At 40.3% G+C, this 19,131-nt stretch overlaps 1 protein-coding gene across 7 annotated transcripts in view; it reads left to right on the top strand.

Annotated features, from left to right (window-relative positions):
- LOC133498390 (C-Jun-amino-terminal kinase-interacting protein 1-like) overlaps positions 1-19,069 on the top strand; it is a 57,470-nt gene extending 38,401 nt beyond the window's left edge. For all 7 annotated transcript variants that reach the window (XM_061815133.1, XM_061815138.1, XM_061815135.1 and 4 more), the window contains 9 exons: positions 3,981-4,062; positions 5,445-6,578; positions 11,978-12,053; positions 13,369-13,541; positions 14,055-14,158; positions 14,261-14,377; positions 15,437-15,507; positions 16,358-16,456; positions 17,420-19,069. In XM_061815133.1, the coding sequence (XP_061671117.1) occupies positions 3,981-4,062; positions 5,445-6,578; positions 11,978-12,053; positions 13,369-13,541; positions 14,055-14,158; positions 14,261-14,377; positions 15,437-15,507; positions 16,358-16,456; positions 17,420-17,492 (1,929 nt within the window). In that variant the 3' untranslated portion in view covers positions 17,493-19,069. The remainder of the gene's footprint in view (positions 1-3,980; positions 4,063-5,444; positions 6,579-11,977; positions 12,054-13,368; positions 13,542-14,054; positions 14,159-14,260; positions 14,378-15,436; positions 15,508-16,357; positions 16,457-17,419) is intronic.
- Positions 19,070-19,131: the final 62 nt, after the last annotated feature.

Genomic DNA, 19,131 nt, shown 5'->3' with positions numbered 1-19,131 from the left:
TGTGTAATGCAGAATGCCTCAATGAATCCGAGATCTACATTTGTCCTACATTACAATATGCACATATAATCAGAGCTTCCAACCTATAAAAGTTCACTTCCAGAACTATTTCTCTGAATTCCTATATTTTAAAAATTTTGCCATGAACAATTCCAAGCAGCAGAGTCTCATAATCTCATGAGCTTTAATAAAATACGACTTCAAAATTTGTCATTGGAATGTTTTTATTAGCTCAACCTTGTAATGGTAGACACAGTTGCAGCCTGAAAGTACCTTTATTTGACATTTAGACATTCCATCATCAAAAATATTTGCCTGTGGATTAATTCAAATTTAGCCGATTGTGTTTTCAACCCAGGTAAACAAACAACAAAAAAATGCAAGTCTAGTAAAAGAAATTAATCACATCCCCAATGTGAAAATCAACTCAGCATCATTTTGCAAACAAACCGGTAGCATTACAGATAGACTAAATTGGATAGTTAATGTATGGACAATAGTTTTGGTGCCTAGTTTGTACAATGCACACAAGAAGTACTGTACATGTAAGATGAAAAAACGTTATTACATCTTGCATGCGACTTATATTTGACGTTTATATTTCCTATATCCACACTTGCCGCTGAAACAATGCGCATTTCTATATTGTGGGACTTATAAGGGTTATCTTGTATTCCAAATATTTATTCGTAATAATAATGTACTTTTAACCTGCCTACCTTCCCTAGTGCCGTGGGCTGTGATGTACTAATTCCTTTTCGGTTGAGATGTGTCATCCTATGTGGTTGTGCATTATTATATATCTATATCTCTAAACACGTATTAATTGGCCTGTTATATTGTTATTGAAAGTAGGTTACTCCGTAAAACCGTGGATCCAGTCAGACCTTTGTGACAAGTGTACTCTACCACCAAATCAATTTGTCATCATGTTTACAAATTCAACATTCTGTCACAAACCTCCGGTGCGGGGCTGGACCCAAATGCAGGACTCCAAGACAAGAACATGATGTTAGGTGTAGTTTTTATTCAAAGCTGAGGTAATACACTGTGTAAGCAGTCCGGGAAGGCAGAGGTACAGAAACGCTAAGCAAAGGCAGGATCCAAAAACGTGAAGCGAGGTCTGATGACTAGGAGACAAACTATGAACGAGGACTTGACTATGAAACATGAACTAAGACAGGACTAAACTGAGGTGGCACAGAAACACTGTGACGAGGGTAGTCTATTTTCACTGTTGGAGATTCCTACTGTCAGTGAATGCAACTCATTAACTCAGGGCACAAACAAACTGGCAAATGCCAGTGACAGAAACTCCAACTTATATACACAGTCTAATTACAGTCCCAATGTGATACAGCCGTGAGCAGTGACAGGTGTCACCGCCCAGAGCAGTGGCCACACCCCTCTTGGCCGTGGTCCAGCCTGGCTCCTGACAATTCAGTGTCTGAGCTGTTTACCCTCACAAGGGTCGCGAAAGTGCTGGAGCTTATCCCAGTTATCATTGAACTGATTGCCAGCCAATCACAGGGCACATACAGACAGACAACAGTCACACTCACACCTATGGGTAATTTAGAATCTCTAATTAATGTTTAGTAATGCTTGTTTTGGGTGGTTGGGGGTGGAGGGAGAAGCTGGAGTGCCTAGAGAAAACCCACATACCCATGGGAACGGGATATGAACCCCGCTTGCACCATCATGCCTCCTATCACCTACTCATTTATTTAAATGTTTTGCGACCGCATACCGCAATAGCTCAACAATTAGCACTTCACCCTCCTTTGCTGACTGTTTTATGACAAGTATGGTACTGTAAGTGTACTGCTACTATAAAGACAATGATTCGTGACTTGGAATGCATTAACCCCGGATGCAACAAGAACTTCACTTCCGCGGTTTATGTCATAAAATAGCATGTAGCATGCAGCTGTTTACTGTGGATCCACTAGAAAGGTCAAACGCTGAATATTGTTTTTTCCAATATCTGGATAACTCAGTGTTATAGCCGTAAGAGGTCTACATTCAGCGATTTCCGTCACAAAATAGGGATGTTCTGTGACATTTGGCAGGGCTGTAGAATACTATTAGAGACTACAGTAGTTGAGGTACCTAATGCCATGTGATATGATGATTAATAACATTACAGTGAGTAGTCTTACGGCATACTGCATTTGTATTGTATTATATAACATTGCTCATGTTCATCTAATGTTGTGACTGAACTATACTTCATTATTTAGAGTGGCATTAAAATACGAGAATGTCTTGGGGAATGAATACTTTAAACAATGAGTAAAAATGATGATAGAATAACTTGTATGTGGTTGTGGTTGCTTTATTTGTAATTTCATCAATCATGCTGGCAGACGTAAAATCTACTATGAAATCTCTGGCTGGGATGATTACATAAGATACTTTCTGGGTAGTACTCTACTATCTGAGTGCTTGAGAGTGGCAGGGAGACACAGACAGAATTTGGTGACTGTTTCCAGGTCAGTGAATCCATAAAAATGCAAACTACATTTGTCAGACTTTTGTCATGAAAAACAAGAGCGGCATAGCGCAGTACTTTCAGTGTTGTGTCACTCTCACTACTTCTTGAGAAAACATTCGTGTCGCTTTTCACCCAGACTTACATGGCAGCTTTTATTTTGCTGTTTGTTCCCTCTAAGACTGTTTAAGTAAATGTATTCAGACAGAAACGCCCACCTGGTATCAGGATTAATCCTGAATCCTGATAATCGTCCATCTGGCTACACCATACTTGTTGTAAGTACTTCTTTGTGAGTGTGGACTGGGAGCCAAAACCTACCTCTACTCTAAACACACTCATTAATCTGCGGAGACATCATTTATGCTCTCATTCATCTGCAGAGACATAATTTTTTCTCAATCAAATGATCAATATCTTTATGAAGAGTTTTGGGAGGTCCACGTGGTATCACATGGAGTCAATTCCACAAACGATATATCCGGGTAATTAATACCCACACTTGCATGAGTCATTTGCCCAAAACCATGATATTACTGAAGTCATGGGAAGATGCTTTTACGTCTTTCGTTACCGGGGCGACAGCTCTGTCTCCGCCTGGTACACGAATGGAACGTGAGTCATGCGTCTGTGGGTGGGCATAGGAAAATGAACTATATTTGCAACCAAATATTCTGATCACGGGAGTTTCCAGTTCATTATTTTTAAATCCTTGTGACACTTGTGGAACCATTAGCACTACTTATGCACTGACCAGTATGTCCATCTATCAAGATGCTTTTAAAAACACACACAAAAAGCAGCGAAATGTGTTATTTATGTGTATATGTATTATTTTTCCTTTAAGAGGAGACTCAGGTCTGCTCTGACTTAGCAGTTTTATAATGTGTATTATTACTGTTTGCATTTTTTATGTTTGTTTTTAGTAATAAAAAACATTTTTTACAATGATTATAATAATACCACTTATTATTCTTGCATGAGTAAGATTCAATTAACCCTGTACCTACTGTTTACAATTTAGACTGAGAGTACTCGACAATGTAATTGAACTTATAAACAGATTCTCACTGTTGTTGAATAGAATAGAATAGAATAGAATAGAATAGAATAGAATAGAATAGAAGAGAATAGAATAGAAAGGCTTTATTGTCATGGCAGAAACAATGAATTTGAGGTACAACTCCAGTTTTGTGTTTCAAGAATGAACACTAAAGTAAAATAGAGATTTTAAATCATGGTACAGTATGTTTTCCCAATGGGGAAAAGGTCGGGTTCCCTTTAAATTCACACCACTACGCACAGACAAAAGACTCATTCAGTGCAAATTCACTGGAAAAAAAAAAAAAAAAGCTTTGTGTGTGTTGTGGGGTGAGTTGGGGACAAAAGGTGGAGTCTCAGGATTCAGAGCTTAGCCGCCCTTTCTCTTCATCTTCTCCTTTCCCAGCACTTCCTTCATTTGTTGACCACCTCTCTTTTTGCTCAGGACACACTAAACAACAATTCCTTTGGGAAGAAATACACATGGCAGGAAAAAGTTTCGGGGTCGTCGTCGCCTCTCAAAACTGGTGAGGGCAATTTCACACGTTACAGACAGCAGCTTTAAGTGCAAATAAGTTCTAGGCATACAATGTGATCTCAAATGGAAACTTGAGCATCTTAAATTAGTGCTTTCTTTATTTTCACATTAAAAGTCTCTTACTGATAGAAGTGATCAAACTGCCTTTCATGAACTGAATGACACTTGACTTTCTACACTTTTATCACCCTTTCAATGTCTCTAAACTGTCAGTTTCAGATTTAAGATTTTACGTTTAATAATTGTGCTTCAATACTTGTACTGTAGAAGACCACACATCCTCGATGAGTAGGGCCTCATTGCATAATGTAATAAAGAATGTAGAAAATATTTACTGGACAAGTCATCAAAAATTCCAATTTTACAAAGATAACACTGTATTTGGACTTTTTCGGCAGTCCAGTGGAGTTCAACTACTTACGTCTGTAATATAATGTCTACTTTATTGATTTATGCTCATTTCATTTGTATGTATTTATTCAATTTAAAAGTAAATTATCTGAAACCTCTCACTGCATTTGTGCAATGCTGGAAATTATAACCACAATAATAAACATACAGAATTATTAAATAAATTGGTGTCCTTCTCAGTCAAAACTGAGCATTTTTATTAATTGTGTTCTACAGTGTGTATCAAAACGTTATGCATGTGTAACAAAAGCTTTGAGTCTAAGTTAATTGTTCAACTGGTTCCATTTAAACATCCAAATGATGTGTATGCATTGCACACACTAAAATTCATCTTTTCACAGCCTGATGCAATTTTTGTTCGTTCCAATGGGTAGCTTCATAGTAATAGCAAATTACACTGTGAAATAATTTGCATTTAAAAAAAATACTGATTTAAAAAATTAATATTAATGAAATAAGGATTTAGTCATATCTACATTTGAAAGAAAGTCCCAACACTGTTCAGCAGCAAATCAAGACATTCTCAGTTTCTCTTTCTTGGGGGGTCTTTAAATGTTGAATTGTATAAAAATATTCATATTCATTTGCTAATCTCTTGTGTCGGATGTCAGCATATCATCCCTAGTAAAATCATCGCGCCTGTACTTCCTGGCAGCGGATTATGACATAATCGGTCAACCGCCATCCGTTTGGCATACTTTGAGTTTTTATGTGTAATGAGGATTTAGCTGTGTAATCCTCACATATGTTACCTAATCATTTAGATTTTTGTCTCTTTCTGTTTTTCTACGCTGTATTACGGAATTTTGGTGCCATGTCCGCCTTCACGCTTGATGTGTCCATTTTGGTGGTCTTTGGCGGGCATCATGTTCTTACTCTCTTTGTGTGCGTGTGGCCTTTGTGTTTGTTTGTGCGTGTGTGCTGTACTTGTGTTCCTGTGGGTCTTTTCTCTCCTCCCAGGCGAGCTAACACCCTCGCATGAGCACATCTGCCTGAGCGACGAAGACAAGGTACGGAGCGGCGGTGCACAGACCAAAGACAGAGGCACCTCCACCGACGCCCCCTGCAGGCACTCGCAGACATCTGGACATTCGCAAAGCTCAACAACAGCAGCGTCGACACGGCCAAAGTGTCAGGCGAAACCACCCCCGCCCCCCCCACCACAGAATTACAAACCAGCTCCTCTCTATCCAGCTGGGAAGGTGGACGGATGTGGCCACCAACAGGAGAGGGTCCACCACAACTCTGAGGCACCCCTGGAGGCCACAGAGGAGATTTTTCTGACGCCAGTGCAGCGCTGTTCTGACCATTCAGAGCCTCCTTGCACACAGGACCGGCCTTTCCTTTCACAACTGAGTGAGCAGGGTCGTATGTCCATTAGCTCTGATACAGAAGGCCCACCTCCTTACCAGCCACTCCCTGACCAGTCCAACCCATCCATCTACGAAGAAGACGAAGTCTACATCGCCCCACCTTCTTACGCATCCTGCGTTGAATCACTCTTCACGCCACCTAGCATGGCCCTGTCAGCTCATTCTTCCCTGGCACTGGACTTCAGTCTCAACGGGTCAGGAACAGGGGTTGGAGCAATGTTGAGAACTCGATCATCAGTAGAGTATGTGGATGCAACGGAAGAAAACTACTGTGGGGAGGATGAGGATGTGGACAGAATGATCCTGGAGGAAAGAATAAAGACAGCGGTCGGAAAGGTAGAAAGCAGCAACAGCAGAGCCACCATGCTAAGAACTTCCATGAGCTCTGATGCCAGGGGCTTGTCGTACGACTCGGTCAAATACACTCTGGTGGTGGACGAGCATGCTCAGCTCGAACTTGTCAGTTTGAGACAGTGTTATCAAGGTTACAGCGACGACAGCGATTCGGCCACAGTCTACGACAACTGTGTCTCCTCTCCCTATGAGTCTGCCATTGGGGAAGAGTACGAGGAGGAAGATGAAGAGGAAGATTGCGCTCGCCTGGAAGGAGGGAGACGAGAGGCCACAGCTTGTCTGTCGGAAGACTCCACGCCAGATGGTGACTTGCATTTCTCCAAAAAGTTCCTCAATGTCTTCATGAACGGACGATCGAGCTCATCAAGTAAGTCAACAACTTCTCAATGTATACTTTAATTGCTTTTTCAATCACTTGAATGGAAATGTGTGCATTACTGGTGTCTCAATACCAAACTCTGGTTTTAGATACTATCCCTGTATAAAGTACCTTGATACCGGAACTTGAAACGATACCACGGCAAAAATCTAAAACATGAGTAATCTAATAGAATTCCATCCATGCCTCTATTTTCTTAAAACTAGCAAACCAACTACAACTACTTTTGTATTTTTATTCATTCAAGAAATTTTGATAAACTTTGGTCAATATTTAAAATGCATGATCATATAAACATGCCAAATATGCCTGTGTTCGAATATATATAAAATTGTACAACTATATACAGTATTCATTAATTTTCTGTACTGTGTACTCACACGAGGGTGTCGGTCATTGTTGGGCCTATTCCAGCTGTCTTTGGGCGAGAGCCAGATTACACCCTGAACTGGTCACCAGCCAATCCCACTGCACATATAAACAAACAACCATTCACACTCGCATTCGTACTTACAGTGAAGAAAATAAGTATCTGAACACCCTGCTTTTTTGCAAGTTCTCCCACTTAGAAATCATGGAGGGGTCTGAAATTTTCATCGTAGGTGCATGTCCACTGTGAGAAAGATAATCTAAAAAGAAAAATCAGAAATCACAATGTATGATGTTTTTAACGATTTATTTGTGTGATACAGCTGCACATAAGTATTTGAACACCTGAGAAAACCAATGTTAATATTTGTTACAGTAGCCTTTGTCTGCAATTACACAGGTCAAACGTTTCCTATAGTTTTTCATCAAGTTTGCACACTCTGCAGAAGGGATTTTGACCTGCTCCTACACACAGATCTTCTCTAGATCGGACAGGTTTCTGGGCTGTCACTGAGAAACACTGAGTTTCAGTTCCCTCAAAAGATTTTCTATTCGGTTTAGGTCTGGAGACTGGCTAAGCCACGCCAGAAGCTTGATATGCTTCTTACGGAGCCACTCTTTGGTTTTCCTGGCTAAGTGCTTCGGGTCAGTGTCATGTTGAAAAACCCAGCCACGACCCATCTTCAATGCTCTGACTGCGGGAAAGAGGTTGTTCCCCAAAATCTCACAATACATGGCTGCGGTCATCCTCTCCTTAATACAGTGCAGTCGTCCTGTCCTATGTGCAGAAAAACATCCCCAAAGCATGATGCTACCACCCCCATGCTTCACAGTAGGGATGGTGTTCTTGGGATGGAACTCATCATCCGTCTTCCTCCAAACATGGTGACTGGAATTATGACCAAAAAGTTCCATTTTGGTCTCAACTGACCACAAAACCTTCCCCCATGACTCTTCTGTATCATCCAAATGGTCATTGTCAAACTTAAGGCGGGCCTTGACATGTCCTGGTTTAAGCAGGGGAACCTTTCGTGCCATGCATGATTTCAAACCATGATGTCTTAGTATATTACCAACAGTTGGAACACCTTGGAAATGATGGTCCCAGCTCTTTTCAGGTCATTGATCAAGTCCTGTGGTGTAGTCCTGGGCTGATTCCTCACCTTTCTAAGGATCATTGAGACCACTCGAGGTGATATCTTGCATGGGGATCCACTCTGATTCAGATTGACCGTCATGTTTACCTTCTTCCATTTTCTAATGATTGCTCCAACAGTGGACCTTTTTTTCATCAAGCTGCTTGGGAATTTCTCTGTTGCCTTTTCCAGCCGTGTTGAGTTATACAATTTTGTCTCTGGTGTCTTTGGACAGCTCTTTGGTCTTGGCCATGTTACAAATTTGAGTCTCACTGATTGTATGGGGTGGACAGGTGTCTTTATGCAGCTAACGACCTCACACAGGTGCATCTGATTCAGGATAATACATGGAGGAGTGGAGGTGGACTTTTAAAGGTGGACGAACAGGTCTTTGACGGTAAGAAATCTAGCTGATTGACAGGTGTTCAAATACTTATTTGCAGCTGTATCACACAAATAAATCATACATTGTGATTTTTTGTTTTTATTTTTAGATTATCTCTCTCACAGTGGACATGCACCTACGATGAAAATTTCAGACCCCTCCATGATTTCTAAGTGGGAGAACCTGCAATATAGCAGGGTGTTCAAATACTTATTTTCTCCACTGTATGGGCAATCTTGAGTCTTCAGCTAACCTGCAATTAATGTTTTTGGGGATGTGGGAGAAAATCCACATAAGCTCAGGGAGAACATCCAAACTCCATATAGGCGAGGCAGGATTTGAACCCAACTCCTAAGAACTGGGAGGCAGACATGCTAACCAGTCGTCTACCATTCCACCTATATACAGTACAATATATTTATGATGTACTGTATATAGTTATTAAAGTGTGCCTTAGGTGTGATAGAAGAATTTAAGGTGAGGGTGGGACTGCATCAGGGATCAGCTCTGAGCCCCTTCCTGTTTGCAGTGGTAATGGATAGGCTGACAGATGAGGTTAGACTGGAATCCCCATTGGACCATGATGTTCGCAGATGATGTGATATGCAGTGAAAGCAAGGAGCAGCCTGAGGAACAATTAGAAAGATGGAGACATGCACTGGAAAGGAGAGGAATGAAGATTAGCCAAAGTAAAACAGAATATATGTGCGTGAAGTGAGAAAGGCAGAGGGGGAAGAGTGAGGCTAAAGGGAGAAGAGATAGCAAGGGTGGAGGACTTCAAAGATTTAGGGTCAACAATCCAGAGCAACGGTGAGTGTGGTAAGGAAGTGAAGAAATGGGTCCAAGCAGGTTGGAACAGCTGGCGAAAGGTGTCTGGTGCGTTATGTGACAGAAGAGTCTCTGCTAGGATGAAGGGCAAAGTTTACAAAACAGTGGTGAGGCCGGCCACGATGTACAGATTAGAGACGGTGGCACTGAAGAAACAACAGGAAGCAGAACTGGAGGTGGCAGAAATGAAGATGTTGAGGTTGTCGCTCGGAGTGAGCAAGCTGGATAGGATTAGAAATGAGCTCATTAGAGGGACAGCCAAAGTTGGATGTTTTGGAGACAAGGTTCGAGAGAGCAGACTTTGATGGTTTGGACATGTCCAGAGGCGAGAGGGTGAGTATATTGGCAGAAGGGTGCTGAGGATGGAGCTGCCAGGCAAAAGAGTGAGAGGGAGACCAAAGAGAAGGTTGATGGATGTGGTGAGGGAAGACATGAGGGCAGTTGGAGTTAGAGAGGAAGATGCAGGAGATAGGCTAAGATGGCAAAAGATGACACGCTGTGGCGACCCCTAACGGGACAAGCCGAAAGGAAAAGAGGTGTATAGTTATCAAAGAAACACAGCCCTTGTTCTTTCAATTTCCTGTTCAATGCTTGGTACCACTAAATGCATTCTACCTGAAGAATACGTAAGCTTCATCGTTATATTAAAAATCATTTTGGATAAGAAAACCATTCAAGATTGCCAAAGGGTGATGTAGAGCTCTATAGCAATTCTTAAAATCCACTCTTATGAGCTATTTTCATTGTCCTCATTATATAGTGTTGGTCCAAACAAATGTACTTTAAGTTGCACCAGATATTAAAAATTAAACAAACAATCTGTCTAACATTTTTCCAAGGCTGTATTAATTACTTATATTTATGCATAATTTTATTTCTTCATATGTAATACTGTATAAACTTTGAGTAATGGTAATGTTAATTTTGTACGGAACGACAACACCACAAAAGAGAACGTTTTGGTTCTCCTTGGCTAGTAAGTGGTTTTCGTTTTGCATTCGGGTGGATTTTCATTCTTCTTGAACTCCCTAATTTCCATCGTGGTCTCCTATGATGAGTTGTAGCCTTTTTTTTTAGGTTGGAGCATTCCAAACTGAGCTTCCTTGTGGCACGCCCCCACACTAAGTCGTCCCATGGTATCAATGCTATCGATCTGCTGCTGCTCGTGTGCAGCAAATGCTAAATTTGCCCAACAGCACATGAAAATCCACTGTGTATTTTGGAACACCGACTTTGCTCACGTAGCAATGTTATAAGTGCTCCAATTTACATGTTCTTGCGAGTTACAAGTATCTGGGAGGTTTTTAGGTGGGTTTTTTTGGGTTGGGCGTGGTTTGTTTTTTGTTTTTTTCTCATTTACGAGAAAGCTTCAGATCCACTGCCACTTGAGCAAAGTGCTAAAACAAAGTTGAAAACTTATTGAACATGAGAGTCAAACACATACTGTAGATACAAAGTGAAGACACTCATAAAGAGCACGGAGAAGACAAAATGTACTTTAGATGTACATTAGAACACGCTTTGCAATTTACCATCTCACAATCTCCTGAGCTTAATTTCACATTTTAACAGTAATATTTGGCAGGACAGTGACGCAGCTGGAAAGTGTTGGCCTCACAGTTCTGAGAGCCCAGGTTCAATCCCAGCCCTCCCTGTGTGGAGTTTGCATGTTCTCCACGTGCCTGCATGGGTGCTTTCCGGGCACTCCAGTTTCCCCCCACATCCCCAAAACATGCAACAGAAATTGGACACTCTAAAATTGCCCCTAGGTGTGATTGTGAGTGTGGCTGTTTGTCTCTATGTGCCCTGCGACTGGCTGGCAACCAGTTCACGGTGTACCCCGTCTCCTGGACGTTGACAGCTGGAATAGGCTCCAGCACTCTCCGCGACCCTTGTGAGGATAAGAGGCTCTGAAAATGGATGGATAATAATAATATTTCACAGTGTTTCTCGATACATTTTAAATAGAATTCTCTATGAAACTGCCAAGCACATAAGCGCTGTAAACTATCGCATGTAATATCTGTCAGTGTTGGTCAACGGTTCCCATGTAAATCCCAAAAAGGAAAACAAGTTCTCTATAGTGTTGCAAATATTGATGCATGAATGGAGTGTTTCAGCTTTAGTTTTTTGTATTGTTTTTTGTTCCTTAGCTTGAGAAATTTCTTCAGTAGAGCTTTTGGGCTATCCTGACAAATATTTAGAGGTTTAATCAAATCAATACCAGGAAAATTAATGATTTGTTTACAATCTACAACCTTACTCTACATGAAGTGAAATGCCAGCATTGAGTGCAAAATGTGAGTACAAAGTAGAATGTGGGGAAAATGAACAGAAACATTTTTTTGTCTTAATGTTAGCCTTTTCACTTACAACAAAACTGAAATAATTGTGCAGTTTGATTAATTCAGTAGCTTGCTTTAAATGATGATTCGAAAGGAAATAAATAAGGCAAAGAAGAGAAGTGAGGGCCACTTTGGCACCAAGATAAATGTGTGAATGATTAAAATGTTCTTAGTTTTTTTGCAAATGTCAAAAGTAATTAGACAATACAACACAAAGCAGTAACAGTGCTGTTCTTTATGTACATGTACATGTTTGTTGTGGTTGATTTCCTTAAAACTGATGTTTTTTGGGGGGTTTTATCAAAATTTTCTGTGGTGTCTTAGGTGCAGAGTCTTTTGGTTTATTTTCTTGCACCATAAATGGAGAAGAGCAGGATCAGAGTCATCGAGCTGTCTACAGGTGAGAAGAAAATATGACAGATATTGGAAAAATAAAATCATATCCATTGTACATTTTTCTAAGAACATATTTCTCATTGTTGAACATTCAGAAAACCAAGGAACAATGGGCCCTTTATTCCAAGGAAAGAAATTTGTTTTTCCATTGGATCGGTGAGGATAAGCAAACCAACAGATAATCCAGATTATCTAAAACCTTTGATTTGGCAGGAACCCAAAATATGACCAATAAATGTGTGCTGACATAACAAAGCACAGCTTCTTGATCTGAGAGTTTGTCTGGAGTGGACACAAAAACAATTGCCTAACAAGTCCCAGACTTTTTTTTTTTTTTTGTCACGTAACGTGTGTTTGACTAGTCTGATTATTTCCGAGTTGGGTTTCATAACATTTGCTTCATTTTCAAATCTTTGTCAAGAGTAGTGGCCACAAGCCCTGCTGCATATGAAAGTGAGCAAAAGGTTGAGCAGACCACCATGTTTGCCGTTGTTATTTTGGCGAAGTTATGGCTGACAGTGACACATCCCATGTCCATTCAAGTGATGGGTTTCTCATCCTTTCAACACCTGCTCATATGCTACAATTCGTAATAGACATAGTGGTTTGTGCGTATGCGGGTGGGGTGTTAGAGGCCACAGTACCAGTTCTGCTTACAGTTGTGTGAACATACATTTTTGCTGCTGGAATAGTGTTTAAAAAATATGCAATCAAAACTTAATAGTCAACTGCTTCACTACAAAAGAGATTCCTATGGTAGTGCCCCCCCCACCCCCCACAAAATGAGAAGGTGGCATGTATAAAAAAAGTTCTCATACATATCAGTAAACAGTAGCTAATCGAGAAGATACAGTATACACATTACTTTAAGTATAACAATGTTTTGACACCATGGCTTTAGTTCCCCTTTAAAACAAACGGGGAGAGGGGGGAACAGACTTGTTGTTCTTGATATTAGTTATGCGACAAATTTACTGCTCTGGCCCACTGGACATGACGTTTGGCTGCATGCAGCCCCTGATCCCTTGTCCATTAATACTGCATTTTAGAAACATGAGCAAAACGGTTGTGAATAGCAACCTCTGGGGATGCATTGACAGACTTTATGATGTCTAACCATGCATGAACACATTAGTGGACTGTAACTGTAAAATTGCTGTATAATGCGTGTAGTCTTGAGATTTTAAAACAAGCTACACCTTGACGGTGTGAGTCGACACTTTTCTTAGAAATTCCATAAAAACATGACGAACTAGCTGGCATATTCTAAAACCCCTCAGCCATCCCACAGATCTTCAGCTACATCCTATTTTCTGCAGGTTCGTCCCTAGGCATGATGATGAGTTGGAGCTAGAAGTGGATGATCCATTACTGGTTGAAGTCCAAGGGGAGGATTACTGGTATGAGGGTTTCAACATGAGAACTGGTGCCAGGGGGATATTCCCTGCTTACTATGCTATCGAAGTAACCAGGGAGGTTGACAGCTTCAAAGGTAACAAGCACCTTAAACACACAAATACAGGTATCCTCAGTTTCCTGCAAAGTTCTGTTCCTACGACACAAACACAACCCGATTTTGGACGGATATCAAAACATGTCGGAGTAAATACTCGTTGGCTGTGCGACCAGAGTGCATATCTTAATTTCCATGCAAATGCGAGGCTCGCTAGTGTATTCCCCAACAGCAATTTAACTGACAAATGGAAGCTATTTTTGGACACAGTAAAATACAGTCAGTTTTGTCCTGACGGTCCCTTTTATCCTGTGTCCGTTACATCGGTGTCCATTATATTGAGGTGTCACAGTGTGTGTGTGTGTGTGTGTTAGTTCATTGCAGTTTATTGCGTCCAATTCACAATGGCACAGCAGTCGAAAGTTCAAGATCCTTTTGCTGGTGTTTCCTAGTATTACTGCAACCCATCTGCAGTAATCTGTATAGAAAATAAAATATTTTTGAAAATCGGATGATATTGTGAGAACGAATTCTTTTTTTGTCTTTTCACAGCAAGGAGCTGTGAGTGGCAAGACAGATACCGACTCAAGTTCCTGGGCTCAGTTCAAGTGCCCTACCACAAAGGAAATGATGTTCTTTGCGCAGCTATGCAAAAGGTACGTTTTTTTGTCCTCTCTATAGCCGCGCCAGTGTGGCGTGTTAATACAAAAAAAAATACTGATCCATGTCAGTTTGAAGAATTTTTTTGCTTTTCCCAGATTGCTACCAATAGAAGAATGACAGTTAAGCACAACCCACCTTCGTCCTGTATCCTGGAAATCAGTGTGAAGGGAATCAAATTGGCCGTTCAGGAGGATTATTATGCCTCTGACCGAGTAAGGCTGCTTTGTGTTTGTTTTATGTACAGAGTTACACTGTACATTATCAGGCAATCTCAAATGGACATTTTCTTTGGAACTGTCGTATGGTCTCCATCTGGCCATGTGTATCCCCTTCAGGCTCTACATATAACAGGTTTATATGTGTGCAATACAGTAGTGCAACTTTAATAGAGATAATTGTCTTTCGCACTGTTGATTGGAAAATTTAAAAGATTTATTTTCAAATCAAGTTTTAGATAATAAATACCTGACCTGACAAACTTTCACCGAGAAAACCACTGACAAGAAAGCCATCACAGTCAAATCCACTAGTCGAAATTGCACTTGTTTTAATTTTACATTTACACGTTCCAAAAAAAAACATACAACATCACACCATACCTATATTTATGCAGTAGCAAGTTCTAATTACAGTTGATATCTGAATCAACTGTAATTAATTAATTGCACTTGGCAAAATTAAACCTTTAAGTCTATGGTGAGGCTGCATTCAGCCGTTATGGGCTGTGCCTCTGCCAGAGAGCATCAAAAATGCAGAAACGCTCGATGTTTTTCAAAGGTCAAGATCATGCATTGATTGGAGACTCTAAATTGCCCCTAGGCATGATAGGCAGTGCAAATGATTGTTTGTTTAGATGTGCCCTGCAATTGGCTAGCAACCAATTCAGGGTGTACCCCACCTCCTGCCCGATGACGGCCTGGACAGGCTCTAGCACTCAAGCGACCCTCGTGACGATAAGCAGAACAGCTGATGAATGAATAAATGTCTTTCTTTTTAATCCTAATTTATCGGTTCTCCTATTATTCTTCCATTTATATTGGGGCTGTCACAATTGTCATGCGTTAACACATATGGTTACAAAAAATTCAACACATTAATTTTCTTTTACATATTTCCTGCTATTACAATTCTGTCAGGTTGGATTTTATTTTTTTGCATGCAAGCGCAACATAAGTTATATTTAATTGATTGTGGAGATTTTGATCGTACATAGAAATATTTTTGTTCCTCTTTCTTCGCTTGACTCCTCCTCCCTTTTATATTTCCATCAGAGTAACGAGTGCAGTCACTTTTTCCAGTTAAAAAACGTCTCCTTCTGTGGTTATCACCCCAAAAACTGCAAGTAAGTCAATTCTACTGTGATTCAAAACTCTACACAGTTTCTTCTCTCGTCTATCCTGTTTGTTTTGTTTGTGTACCTAACAGGGATAATTTTCCGCCGATCGGCGGATTTCTGACTTTTCCAGACCAAAATGACCATTCTCGAGATAAGCGCAAATCCGTTGAGAAAACTTTGGGGGTTGTAGTATCATGCGCCTGCCTCTCGGTGGTGGGCTCCGAGCTGAAAGTTCAGCTTAGTGCTAGCACAAGCACGACTATCATATGCCGTTCTAACTTGCTCGGTAGTGTAAATATTTGCATTTTGCGATATAAACATTAAAACTTGTTTGCGACTCGATTGGACAACAGAGTTATACAGGACAACGATCCAATCGTGTTAGTGGTTAATCGAGTTTCACCATTGTCATGTACATTTGTTCTCGCTTCTCAGAAATCGCAGTGTAACTTGTTAGTTAGCGAAGCAATGGTGCGTGGGACTGAGATAGCACGAACTGAGCGACGGTGTGTTCAAAGTTTTACGATGGAGAAACTGTTGGAAAAAAAGGATGAAGATCGAGCGATGGCAATTGACAAGGATGCTGGAATCAAAAACAGTTTCAGACGGGCATGGCTTGAAAAAAGTGTAACCGTGCAGATAGGACCGAAAACGGTATCAACATGTCTAACTGAACACATACAAAAAGTGGACATTCCTGGCAAAGTGCTGTGCACTCTGTGTTCTGATGGGAGGAAAAAATATCCAGGAGGACAATCAAACCCCCCCATCCCTCCAATGTAGTAACACCCATGACAGGGCTCAGAGTTTAAATATCTCGAAGTGATGACTGTTCTCATTTACTGCCTCTCTGCAGATATTTTGGTTTCATAACCAAGCACCCGGCAGACAAGAGATTTGCTTGCCACGTCTTTGTGTCTGAAGACTCCACCAAGGTTGTTGCAGAGTCAGTAGGGTAAGTTAATTGACCGTTAACAGCCGATGTCACTTATATTGAAGTAGGTTTTTTCATGACCTAAATACAAGCATCCAGAACAAAATTATTGTTTAAAACTTTTTTGTGGCCTAAATCAAAGCAAAGCAAATGTATTTGTATAGCGCATTTCATACACGAGGCAACTCAATATGTTTTACATGATTAAAAGCATTTGAAAACAAAGAGATAAAACATTTAAAACGGGATACAAACAATAAAAATTAGTATATGGTGGCTCAGCTGGTAAAGCGTTGGCCTCACAGTTCTGAGGTCCCGGGTTCAATCCTGGAGCCGCCTGTATTGAGTTTGCATGTTCTCCCCATGCCTGCATGGGTTTTCAACCAGTTCAGGGTGTACCCTGCCTCCTGCCCGTTGACAGCTGGGATAGGCTCCACCACTCCTCGCGACCCTCGTGAGGATAAGGAATGAAGAAAATTGATGTATACATGTGTGTGTGTGTGTGTGTGTGTGTGTGTATATATATATATATATATATATATATATAAAGACAATTAAAATCATGTACAGTGCAACTAATATGATTAAAAAGTGGATATACTCTAAAAGGCATGAGAAAAAAGAAGCATTTTCAACCTGGATTTAAAAACACCAGACAAAGCATACAATACAGTACAAAATGACTGTGAATAAAAAATGTTTCAAAAACTCTGAAAATGTTTGAAGAGTTTATCCATACTTACCGCCTCCTACCAGGATTTGAATCCATATTGCCATTTCAAGAATGTAGCCAGCCACACATGGCTAATTTACATGGACAGTTATAGATACTGTTGTTCGGGAAGATTATGTTAGGGGACACATAGACTAATCGCAAATGTGGCCTTAATCCCTTTGTAGGAAACAGATTGGACAGTTTTCACAATTTAAAACGTTTCACAACTTTTTTTTGTTTTGTTTAACTGGTGTGTCTTTGTTTTACAGGAAAGCCTTCCATTTGTACTACAAAGAATTTGTGGAGTTTTCGTGTCCCACAGAAGACATCTACTTGGAGTAGACTAGTCCTGCCTTCAACTCCCGCCCTGTACAGTACACTCTATCATAACATGATGTTGCATGAAGGACACGTTAAGAAACTAACAACATATCTGAGGCGGAAGCAAGAAAGTGGGTGAACTGTAATAGTGTTCAAAGGTTGTTTGTGCAGCAGGAGGAGATGGGATGAAGCCAAAGGAGTGTTGAAGAGCCAAGGGATATTATGCAAAATAGCATCGGTGATAATGAGGTGATCACAGGCTGTCCATGAAGAGCACACGTCATTGCAGCCTTTGTGGTGCCAGTCAGCTAAGTAGCAGTCACCTCGCAAGGTAGAAAAGAGACTAAACTGCCTTGTCCTTGCACTAGATTATTTTTTTTTTCTTTTTAATGGCAGTGGTATTCATACAAGACGTTAAAGTTAACAGGGTGAGACTTTTTCATGCGATCTTGAGTATTTCGTGTGTATGAACATACAAAGATGCCTCCAGTGGCACAACAATAGAAGGGGGAGGCAGTAGACTACAATTCGTAGCTTCCATGGATGGTGGCTTTCTGTGAACTGAAAAGAACCCTGGGAAATGAAAGAATTTACCAAATAAGAGTAGACATTGCCAGGAAAAATAATTAGTTGGACATTGTGTGCAAATAACTGTTGAACATGTACTAGCAATCTGACGACTTTGGGGATTCATTTCAGAACTGTGATGGCAGTGTACCAATACTGAACTGATGAAACATGCAGCTGTATTTTGTTGAATCCAGACATTGTGTTTCATTAGTGTTACAAAAACTAAGGTTTTGCATCACAAAATACTTTTAATGCCAAGAATATAATGGGCAGTTACGTGTTGTAAGAGGATGTCAAAAAAGGACTTCACGTTTTGACCGAATCAAAAATAAAACCTCAGTTAAGTGAATGATACAGCAGGTGCACAGGAGCAGAGAACTTCACTACTAGTGCCTCTTTTTCATCACTCATCGAGACCTTCATCCATCATGTCCGCAACATTTGAAATAATGCTCAATGATGCTGCCGAGTGTATGAGTAAATGAAGATTGTGATGATGTAGTGTTTTGGTTGCATTTCCCGACTCTGCATCTTACATGCTGCATTGGTACAGTTTGTTCTGTACTGCAACATGTGCAGGTTCTGTTGGCTCTACAGAACTGTCCAAGCATGCCTTGTTTATCAGCTTTTTTGTTATCCTGAGGACGTTTTTTGAAGGAAGGGAAATCAGAAGAGAAGCCAAATAGAAGAATGAATAGCTTGGTGGTTGTTCTGTGGTGGGGATACATAACAGCTTTCTTCATCTATCACTAACATTTATTTGTAAGAGATCATTTGATGGGATATATATATATATATATATATATATATATGAAACAGAATGTTTTTGAAATACAGGATACTCATGAGAGGATGTGGCCATCTTAAAGTTTCCCTTTAGTTCCTGCGAATTCATGTAATGACTTTTGTACAGTCAGCCGAGCAGCCAGACACAACACGCAATGCAGTGAGGGCTACACAAAAGGTGTACAGATCTGTCATTAATTTAATATCTGTACAGGTAATTATAAATATTGTACTAATTTAACATGTAGTGATCAAATGTATTTATTTTTATTTTTTTCTTAGGTGTTCTTTATTTTAAAAAAAA

The sequence above is a fragment of the Syngnathoides biaculeatus genome, chromosome 3, assembly GCF_019802595.1.
Source record: "Syngnathoides biaculeatus isolate LvHL_M chromosome 3, ASM1980259v1, whole genome shotgun sequence".
NCBI lineage: Eukaryota > Metazoa > Chordata > Actinopteri > Syngnathiformes > Syngnathidae > Syngnathoides > Syngnathoides biaculeatus.
This window is presented reverse-complemented; position numbering and strand designations above follow the sequence as displayed.